The sequence below is a fragment of the Branchiostoma belcheri genome, unplaced genomic scaffold, assembly GCF_001625305.1.
Source record: "Branchiostoma belcheri isolate BF01 breed outbred unplaced genomic scaffold, Haploidv18h27 scaffold12, whole genome shotgun sequence".
In the NCBI taxonomy this organism is placed as follows: Eukaryota; Metazoa; Chordata; class Leptocardii; order Amphioxiformes; family Branchiostomatidae; genus Branchiostoma; species Branchiostoma belcheri.
The window spans coordinates 3,532,420-3,543,126 of NW_017802602.1; the positions used below are offsets into that span (position 1 = coordinate 3,532,420).

Below are 10,707 nucleotides of genomic sequence, written 5' to 3' on the forward strand. Positions count from 1 at the left end.
TCTAAATCTGTTCAGAGTGCTTGGAAAGTCAGCCGAACCTGGTCGGCTGGTGTTCGGAAACTAAGGGGGAAGGTCGTGAATGTGTGACAGGGTCTTTATGAAAAAGGTACCAGGGGTGCTGTGCCCTGATTTGTATCTGGCACGTAGTCATGTGTATAGCCTGTTGGGACCAGTGGACGCTTTAGACCTGATGCTAAGTATGGTTTTTACAATTACAAGGCTTCAAACGCTTATCTCTTGAAGCCACACGTTCAAGAACTTCCCCTGAACACCAACGTACCAAGCCTTTGAGGCAAATTTGAAGTCGGCTAGTGTTTGCAGGCCATATGCGGCTAAGTGTGACATGGACTTCACACGACTATACACAGAGGTTTATTTTAAACGCCTTAGACAAGATTCACCAGAAACACTGTGATGTAATTATGACAAACATTTCTGTAAAAGGAGAAAGAAAACTTTTTCAGAAGTAAATTTTATATCCTTCTGCAGATTTCTTGTGGTGAAAACAAGACTGTCATAAAAACGTCAGTAAAACAGTAAACAACCTTAATGTTAATATTCAAACAGCCAGTTTCAGACAATCAACACAGCTTTATGTACAGTATTCTACACTCTAAATTAACGACTACATAATCATATAAGCACGTGTTCTTCAAACACATCGAGGCCTGAACCATGATTACAATTTTCAAAACAAGTATTCATGTATATCGAGACCTGCCATGTATCATGATTATAATTTTAATCGTAATCATAAATATTAAAATCATTGAGTAACCATTTTCAGACAATCAGCATCATACGTAAGACTACGTAAGACAATCAACATACCTACATGCTACAAATGATGAAAGTACGTTGTTCCTTTCTGGACTTATCCGCTTTAAACGATTTCGGCAGAAGCTCGCCTGCACTTCCAGAACAAGCTGCTTGGGGGACAAAACCCACACCACTTATTCCTGACAAGAAAAGCTTTCACCAAAAGTCCAAGACCGTGGCATGTCCAGGACAAAAGATACAAAAACCGAAAGTTCTGCAGGTTCAGCCACCAGGAGGCCCATATTTGACCTTGACCTTTGTTTTCCCATGACCTACCAACATAGCCAATATCATAACAATCCATTAAGGCGTTCTGAAGTTGACTACAAATGTGCGGAAACACAAACACACAGGCGGACACACACAGAGGCACACAGACACACCAAAAACGATACCTCCATTTTTCAAGAGGTAACGGTTTTTGGCGTAACAGGGCTTCCTGTTCTTTTTAGGTGGCAGGACAACATGGGAAGCAAACTACTAATTTTCCTTCTCATCATCCTGAAAACGAGCACGCCAGAAGCTGACTGCAGGTGTTCACATTTTTATCACTGCCGATGTGACAATAAGGACCTTACCAGGATCCCACAGGACTTCAAAACATCCATCAGGAGTTTAAGTTTAAGATCTAATTCTATTGCGATTCTATGTCAGTCTGAGCTGTCACGGTATAAGAATTTGGATTACTTGGATTTGATGGAAAGTGGCATTCACATTGTTGATTGTTTCCCCAATCTACCCAAGCTCGTAAAGTTGTTCTTAATGAAAAACAAAATAAGTAACATCCAAGCCTGTACATTTTCAAATCTACCCAAGCTACAATGGTTGTTCTTGCCCGACAACCAGATAACAACGATTCAGTCAGGTACTTTTGCAAATCTACACCAGTTACAGCGTTTATTCCTGTCTGAGAACCAGATAACAATGATTCAGTCTGACACATTTGCAAATCTACACTTGCTACAAGAGTTGATCCTGGGCCGCAACCAGATAACAATGATTCCACCTGGTACACTTGCAAATCTAACCAGACTTTGCAAGTTGGGCCTGTCCCAAAACAAATAAAAACGATTCAGACTGATGTATTTGCAAATCTTTCCCAGCTCAAAGTACTATTTCTGTCGTTTAATCAAATAACAATGATTCCACCTGGTACATTTGCAAATCTGCACTTGCTACAACAGTTGTTCCTGGGCGGCAACCGGATAACAATGATTCGACCTGGTACACTTGCAAATCTAACCCAACTCCGCAAGTTGGACCTGTCCGCTAACAAAATAAAAACGATTCAGGCTGATGTATTTGCAAATCTTTCCCAGCTCAAAGTACTATTTCTGTCGTTTAATCAAATAACAATGGTTCAACCTGGTACACTTGCAAATCTAACCAGACTTTGCAAGTTGGACCTGTCCCATAACAAAATAAAAATGATTCAGACTGATGTATTTGCAAGTCTTTCCCAGCTCAAAGAACTATTTCTGTCGTCTAATCAAATAACAATGATTCCACCTGGTACATTTGCAAATCTGCACTTGCTACAACAGTTGTTCCTGGGCGGCAACCGGATAACAATGATTCCACCTGGTACACTTGCAAATCTAACCCAACTCCGCAAGTTGGACCTGTCCGCTAACAAAATAAAAACGATTCAGGCTGATGTATTTGCAAATCTTTCCCAGCTCAAAGAACTATTACTGTCGTTTAACCAGATAACAATGATTGAGACTGGTGCACTTTCAAATCTGCCCCAACTCCAGAAATTGGACCTTCGGGCGAACAAGATGTTTGCCATTTTCCCTTTAGCGTATGGCATGTCGCCATATATTCCTGTCATAAAACTTGAGAGAAACCCTTGGCACTGTGACTGCAGAATGGCTGCCCTCATTCCTTCATTCAAAGAGCAGATAGTATGTGACCAACCCTCCAAATTGAAGGGACAGAAGCTTGCAAAGGTTAAAACAGAAGAATTGATATGTAAAGAGCCCACCGTATCAACACTAACTGTTGATATCCAAACCTCATCTGCAATGTTAACATCTTTAGTTGTTAACACTCAAGAATTGACATATAAAAAGCCAACCACATCAACACTGACAACAGTAACTGTGTCAACACCTTTGTTTGGCAACACAGAAAGCCATGCTAGCCCGACAGCGTATTCTGTAGGGTCGACCTCCATTGCTACACTGCCAGCTGACATACAAGTAAGCTCTATTAACCCTAACAATGGCACTGCCACCTTTCGCTATTTCTGGTACTTCAAACACAATGCTGGCTTGACAGCGTGTCTTGCAGGCAAAACTAACAAACCAACAGCAACTCTAGCTTCACCCCTGGCAATCACTTCAGACAACCCCGGAATCAGCAGCTCCCCAAAACCTACGCCAGGGAGGCCCATAGCTGCTCTCATTATCTCTATCTGGGTTCCAGTAGTTGGCTTTGCCCTGATCGGATTAATCATTTTTATAATGAGGAGTGACGGAGATCCAAATGCTTTCGTTAAGAGTAGGCGCACAAATCAAACCGTTTCTGTGATGACCAGTGGTCATGATAACGAGTGTAAAGATGTTGGCAACAATCATGATCAGTTTCAGGCTATCACTGAATCTAACACAAACGTCAAAGAAGTTGTAATGGCCATTGGCCAAGATGACCACAATGACGACATTCATAACCATCAAGATCAGACAAGGCAGTGTCAGGTTCAGGCCATCATTGAGACTGGCACAATCGTCACTGCCACTGCAATGACCAGTGGCCATGATCGGGCACAGCAGGGCATGTCTCAGACCATCACTGAATCCAACATGTCCCAGGCCATCAGAAAATCAGAAGATACTTTAAATCCAACTTATGGTGCAACTCCTCAAATAGGGCGGGTTCCCTCTCGGGCCATGAGTGAACCCTCGTGTGCTAGTAATCCATCTTACGGCACAGAGTTGACTGTCTCTCAGTCAAATTCGCAGTACCAAAAATAGAAAGACCGTGATTCGATCCGAATGCATCAAATGGCTTCATGCCTCGACTACCATTGAAATACCACTTTTACTGGTATTTCAATGGTAAGATAAGATAATATAAGATATTAGTAAAAGAACTGGGTATTTGTCTTTTTACATATGACAATTCTTACATCCTTTTTTTGTCGGAGTCTGAAATATTTAAGTGCAAGCAAGTAGTCAACATAGAGAACTTGAATGCATCTTATTCAGAGCCGTATTAATACGCAGTTCTTTGCCTGTCAAGCTTAAGGGTACGGATCAGGCACGGCCCTGGCTAGTCTCAGCGTATCCAAGAAAATACATGTGCCCCCGGGCAAGGTTTTAAATACGTGTGAACTGGTGCCTGAGCACGGTTCTGCATAAAGAACGGTTCATATTTTAATATGCTTCATCCACATTCATCATCCATCCATCATCACTACATAACTGATTTTTTCAAAATGAACCTGACCATTACACCTTTGCCGTCACATATCGACTGACATTTTTTCCCTTTTAATTACTATTGTAGCAATTATGGTTAAATGTAGTTTTACAACAGCTCTTATTATCGATCATGTCATGGTAGTGTTTTGTTAATCAATATGTTTAATGTATATTAGAATCCAAACAGAGTGATACTACACGTAGTAAAAATCAGTGATGGACAATGTCCGAATTTGATACATGTTAATACTTAAGTACTTTCCTAAATTAGTTTACTGAATAGCAGGCAGTAAGTCTAAGTTGGAAGAAGAATTTTTTGTGGTACAATAAGTAAAAAAATGAGTTAGTGGGATAAAGAATAATAGACTTTAATTTCAGCTTATCAAGTATTAATCACAAAATTTCCGAAAATCTATAAGAATACCATTGTTAGACATTATGAATACATTGCATGGGCCAGGTGGCATTGTCAATTTGATTTCATTATTTCACTTTTTTATGTTTAATTAAGGATCATATCAATTGTGGGAAAGATAAAAATATTACAATGAATTGCCAAAAGAAGCTACAAGTATGTAAAATGTTAACAGCGACAACGAAGCTTATTCAAGAGCAGACAGGAAGTCTAAGTCGGAGGAATGATCTGTTGTGATACAATGAGTAAACAAATGGTTCGTTATTTATAGAATATATTAATAAAAGACTTAATTTTTCAGCCTATGAAGTTAAATTGCTACGAGAAACATAAAGCTATGTAAAATGTCAAGAGCGGCATGCTTGTTGGTCAAAGTTGCTGTTTGAGAGACAATGATTTTAATAATTTCGGAAAGATAACAAAAGCAAAACGTTTAGTGTATGAACAGCCCATTGCTTTAGGGGGGGGGGGTATAATTGTACATAAGTATGGACAGTTTTAGTTTGAATATATAGTAGCAGAGCAAAGTATTGTCTTAAATGTAAAAATTACGTTTGGTACAATTTGAAGTAAATTGTCATTATTACTGTTTTTAAATTACTTTGGCCTTTACATATGGTAATACCGGTTGCAATTTTCGTTTTTAAAGAACTCTTTGTGGTCTATCGTAACAGTTCTTATTATCAATGATGCTATGTTTTGTAAATCAATATATTTCAATGTTGATGTATTTTAGAATCCTGAAAGAGCAGTGGTATGTTTTTACAAATTACCAACGATTAATATTTGAATAAAGTACATTGTGGTCAACTTACTAAACTAGTGTGTTTGTGTTTGTGTGGTTGTTTTTATGTGTGTATGTGTGTGTGTGTGTGTGTGTGTGAGTGTGTGTATGTGTGTGTGTGTGTGAGTGTGTTTGTGTGTGTTTGCGCGCGCGCGCAATTTACCCGGCATACCATGAAATTCTATGATAGAAATTGCATATAAGCATACAAGATGTTAATAATGGTTAGAATGGGAGTGTAATTAAACATGAAACCCATAAAATCTTAATGTTTAAACAGAAATTAACAAATTTCCTAAAAACTGACAGTCAGAAAGCCGTTGCCATGGCAATACGAAATCAGAAGTAAATTTCTTATTCCTCTGCAGATTTTCTGTGGTGAAAACAAAGTCATAAAAACGTCAGTAAAACAGTAGACAACCTTAATGTTAATATTCAAACAGCCAGTTTCAGACAATCAACACAGCTTTATGTACAGTATTTTACACTATAAAGGAACAACTACATAATTATATAAGCACGTGTTCTTCAAACACATCGAGGCCTGAACCATCATACGTAAGACCAATCTTGGGTTGTTTGTCACACGGCATTACGGATCAGCTACCGAGGGACGCACCCAACAAGACCAACCGCGGTGTCTCAGGCGTTCTACACGGGTTCCTCCCCAGATATTACCAACTGAAGGTTTTCTGACTGGCCTATTAAAAAGGTATGTGTCTACCAGTGGATATAATGTTAAATTATGATGACAGTTAAATATACTTTCATGTGGTTCAATTCTAGAAGGAGATTTTAAAGGCCCAGAGAATTGTAGCGTTTTCTGACCCCTAGCGAAGGTAGCTGCCTGTCAAAAATCCCAACAATCAGAAAACGTTTAGCGATCTTGCACAAGAACAAAATTTCAGCATGGAGACCTGTCGCATATTCACGAATTTAGCCTCCCGAACACTAGCCGAACGCCCCCGACCATGCTTTCGATGAAAAGTCGGCTCCTGTTCGTCGAATTCGGCTACGCCAGCCAAATATTTCAAAATACATGCTTTGAAAACATTTGGTGGTCCGTCGGGAGGTTCTACCATGGGTGGTATTCGACTGCATGTCAACAGAATACCCAACCAGCCATTAAGTCAGCCGTTTTTATGGCATGTTCGGGGTTTAAATTTGACTCAAATTTAACACAAATTCGTTTCGATTCGTTAACAAAGGTAGTCGTAGCCTAAATCTGGCCACAGTGCTCGCAAAAGTCAGCTGAACCTGGTCGGCTGGTGTTCGGGAACAAATTAGGGGGAAGGTCGTGAATGTGTGACAGGGGCAGGCTTCATGAAAAAGGCACCAGGGGTGCTGACCTGTGTGCCCTGACATTTAATGTATGTAGCCATGTAGCCAGGGCTCGAAATACTGGGTACATGTGCACCTTAGCGCACTGTGCACCCATTTTTTTTTCTGTGGGTGCACTGGTGCACCCAAATATTTTTGTAGGTATTTTTGTACATATTAAATGTAAAAAGTAATACTGGGTATTCTTGGCATCTAGGTGTCAGAAAATGTTTGTTGTAGTACTTGTTTAAGATTTTGAAGCCAGCTCTCATTTCAGATTCAAGCTCAGAAGAGGAGCAGTAAGATCTGTAATTAGGTTTTGTTTTATATGGTCCACCCAAAAAATTTTCTGTGGACCTAAATTTTTAGGTTGGGTGCAGTGCACCTATTCCCAAAATTGAATTTCGAACCCTGCATGTAGCCTGTTGGGATCAGTAGAGTTTATAGACCTGTTGATAAGTATGATTTTTTTATTCTTACAAAGCTTCAAACAGCTTATCTCTTGAAGCCACACATTCAGAAACTTCCTCTGAACACCAACGTACCAAGCCTTTGAGGCAAATTTGAATTCGGCTAGTGTTTGCAGGCCATATACGGCTAAGTGTGACACGGACTTCACACGGCTATACACAGAGGTTTATTTTAAACGCCTTAAGACAAGATACACCAGAAACACTGTAATGTAATTTTGACAAACATTTCTGTAAAAGGAGAAAGAAAACTTTTTCAGACGTAAATTTTATATCCTTCTGCAGATTTCTTGTGGTGAAAACAAGACTGTCATAAAAACGCCGGTAAAACGGTAAACAACCTTAATGTTAATATTCAAACAGCCAGTTTCAGACAATCAACGCAGCTCTATGTACAGTATTCTACACTCTAAATTAACAACTACATAATCATATAAGCACGTGTTCTTCAAACACATCGAGGCTTGAACCATGATTACAATTTTCAAAACGAGTATTCATGTATATCGAGACCTGTATCATGATTATAATTTTAATCGTAATCATAAATATTAAAATCATTGAGTAACCATTTTCGAATCAAATCAGCATCATACGTAAGACTACGTAAGACAATCAACATACCTACATGCTACAAATGATGAAAATACGTTGTTCCTTTCTGGACTTATCCGCTTTAAACGATTTCGGCAGAAGCTCGCCTGCACTTCCAGAACAAGCTGCTTGGGGGACAAAACCCACACCACTTATTCCTGACAGGAAAAGCTTTCACCCAAAAACCAAGACCGTAGCATGTCCAGGACAAAAGATACAAAAACCGAAAGTTCTGCAGGTTCAGCCACCAGGAGGCCCATATTTGACCTTGACCTTTGTTTTCCCATGACCTACCAACATAGCCAATATCATAACAATCCATTAAGGCGTTCTGAAGTTGACTACAAATGTGCGGAAACACAAACACACAGGCGGACACACACAGAGGCACACAGACACACCAAAAACGATACCTCCATTTTTCAAGAGGTAACGGCTTTTGGCGTAACAGGGCTTCCTGTTCTTTTTAGGTGGCGGGACAACATGGGAAGCAAACTACTAATTTTCCTTCTCATCATCCTGAAAACGACCACGCCAGAAGCTGACTGCAGGTGTTCACATCTTTATCACTGCCAGTGTGACAATAAGGACCTTACCAGTATCCCACAGGACTTCAAAACATCCACCAAGCGTTTAAGTTTCAGATATAATTCTATTCCGATTCTTTGTCAGTCTGAGCTGTTACGATACAAGAATTTGGATCACTTGGATTTGGATTGGAATGGCATTCACATTGTTGATTGTTTCCCCAATCTACCCAAGCTCGTAAAGTTGTTCTTAATGAATAACAAAATAAGCAACATCCAACCCTGTACATTTAGAAATACACCCAAGCTACAATGGTTGGCCCTGGCCAACAACCAGATAGCAACGATTCAGCCAGGTACGCTTGCAAATCTACAACAGTTAAAGAATTTATTCCTGTCCGATAACCACATAACGGTGATTCAGTCTGGTACACTTGCAAATCTACACTTGCTACAACAGTTGTTCCTGGGCCGCAACCAGATAACAATGATTCAACCTGGTTCACTTGCAAATCTAACCCAACTCCGCAAGTTGGACCTGTCCGCTAACAAAATAAAAACGATTCAGACTGATGTATTTGCAAATCTTTCCCAGCTCAAAGTACTATTTCTGTCGTTTAACCAGATAACAATGATTCAATCTGGTACATTTGGAAATCTACATTTGCTACAACAGTTGTTCCTGGGCGAAAACCAGATAACAATGATTGAGGCTGGTGCACTTTCAAATCTGTCCCAACTCCAGAAATTGGACCTTCGGTCGAACAAGATGTTTGCCATTTTCCCTTTAGCGTATGGCTTGTCGCCATCTATTCCTGTCATAAAACTTGAGAGAAACCCTTGGCACTGTGATTGCAGAATGGCTGCCCTCAGGGCAAACACGACTAAATTTCCTTCATTCAAAGAGCACATAGTATGTGACCAACCCTCCAAATTCAAGGGACAGAAGCTTGCAGAGGTTAACACAGAAGAATTGATATGTAAAGAGCCCACCGTATCAACACTAAGTGTTGATATCCAAACCTCATCTGCAATGTTAACATCTTTAGTTGGTAACGCTAAGGAAGTGACATATAAAAAGCCAACCACATCAAAACTGACAACAGTAACTGTGTCAACACCTTTGTTTGGCAACACAGAAAGCCATGCTAGCCCAACAGCGTATTCTGTAGGCTCGACCTCCATTGCTACACTGCCAGCTGACATAAAAGTAAGCTCTAATAACCCTAACAATGGCACTGTCACCTCTCGCTATTTCTGGTACTTCAAACACTATGCTGGCTTGACAGCGTGTCTTGCAGGCAAAACTAACAAACCAACAGCAACTCTAGCTTCACCCCTGGCAATCACTTCAGACAACCCCGGAATCAGCAGCTCCCCAAAACCTACGCCAGGGAGGCCCATAGCTGCTCTCATTATCTCTATCTGGGTTACAGTAGTTGGCTTTGCCCTGATCGGTGCCATTATTTTTATAATGAGGTACACGTGGAGTGACGGAGATCCAACTGCTTTCGTTAAGAGTAGGCGCACAAATCAAACCGTTTCTGTGATGACCAGTGGTCATGATAACGAGTGTAAAGATGTTGGCAACAATCATGATCAGTTTCAGGCTATCACTGAATCTAACACAAACGCCAAAGAAGTTGTAATGGCCATTGGCCAAGATGACAACAATGACGATATTCATAACCATCAAGATCAGACAAGGCAGTTTCAGGTTCAGGCCATCATTGAAACTGGCACAATCGCCACTGCCACTGCAATGACCAGTGGCCATGATCGGGCACACCAGGGCATGTCTCAGACCATCACTGAATCCAACATGTCTCAGGCCATCAGAAAATCAGAAGATACTTTAAATCCTTCTTATGGTGAAATTCCTCAGACAGGGCGGGTTCTTTCTCAGGCCAACAGTGAACCCTCGTGTGCTAGTAATCCATCTTATGGCACAGAGTTGACTGTCTCTCAGTCAAATTCGCAGTACCAAAAGTAGAAAGACCGTGATTTTATCTGAATGCATCAAATGGCTTCATGCCTCGACTACCATTGAAATACCACTTTTACTGGTATTTCAATGGTAAGATAAGATAATATAAGATATTAGTAAAAGAACTGGGTATTTGTCTTTTTACATGAATGACAATTTTTGTATCCTTTTTTTGTCGGAGTCTGAAAAAATGCAGCAAGTGGCCAACATAGAGAACTTGAATGTATCGTATCCAGAATCGTATAAATACGCAGTTCTTTGCCTGTCAAGAGTACAGATCAGACACGGCACTGGCTAGTTTCAGCCTATCCAAGAACATACATGTGCCCCCGGCAAGGTTTTAAATACGTGCGAACTGGTGCC

General features: G+C 40.3%; 1 protein-coding gene across 1 annotated transcript; it reads left to right on the forward strand.

Moving 5' to 3' along the window:
• Positions 1-2,318: 2,318 nt before the first annotated feature.
• Positions 2,319-9,529, forward strand: LOC109462687 (insulin-like growth factor-binding protein complex acid labile subunit). The gene is made up of 3 exons (XM_019759248.1): positions 2,319-2,477; positions 8,782-9,315; positions 9,497-9,529. Exons 1-3 carry the CDS (start codon positions 2,319-2,321, stop codon positions 9,527-9,529), a joined length of 726 nt encoding a protein of 241 aa, XP_019614807.1.
• Positions 9,530-10,707: the final 1,178 nt, after the last annotated feature.

What these genes read in the sequence shown, in the direction of transcription:
- LOC109462687 (XM_019759248.1), top strand. Translation starts at nt 2,319, where the DNA reads ATGATTCCACCTGGTACATTTGCAAATCTGCACTTGCTACAACAGTTG. An exon ending in TAAAAACGATTCAGGCTGAT is followed by an intron (nt 2,478 to 8,781) that starts GTATTTGCAAAT and finishes ACGGTGATTCAG; the next exon opens with TCTGGTACACTTGCAAATCT. An exon ending in AGGGACAGAAGCTTGCAGAG is followed by an intron (nt 9,316 to 9,496) that starts GTTAACACAGAA and finishes TTGGCAACACAG; the next exon opens with AAAGCCATGCTAGCCCAACA.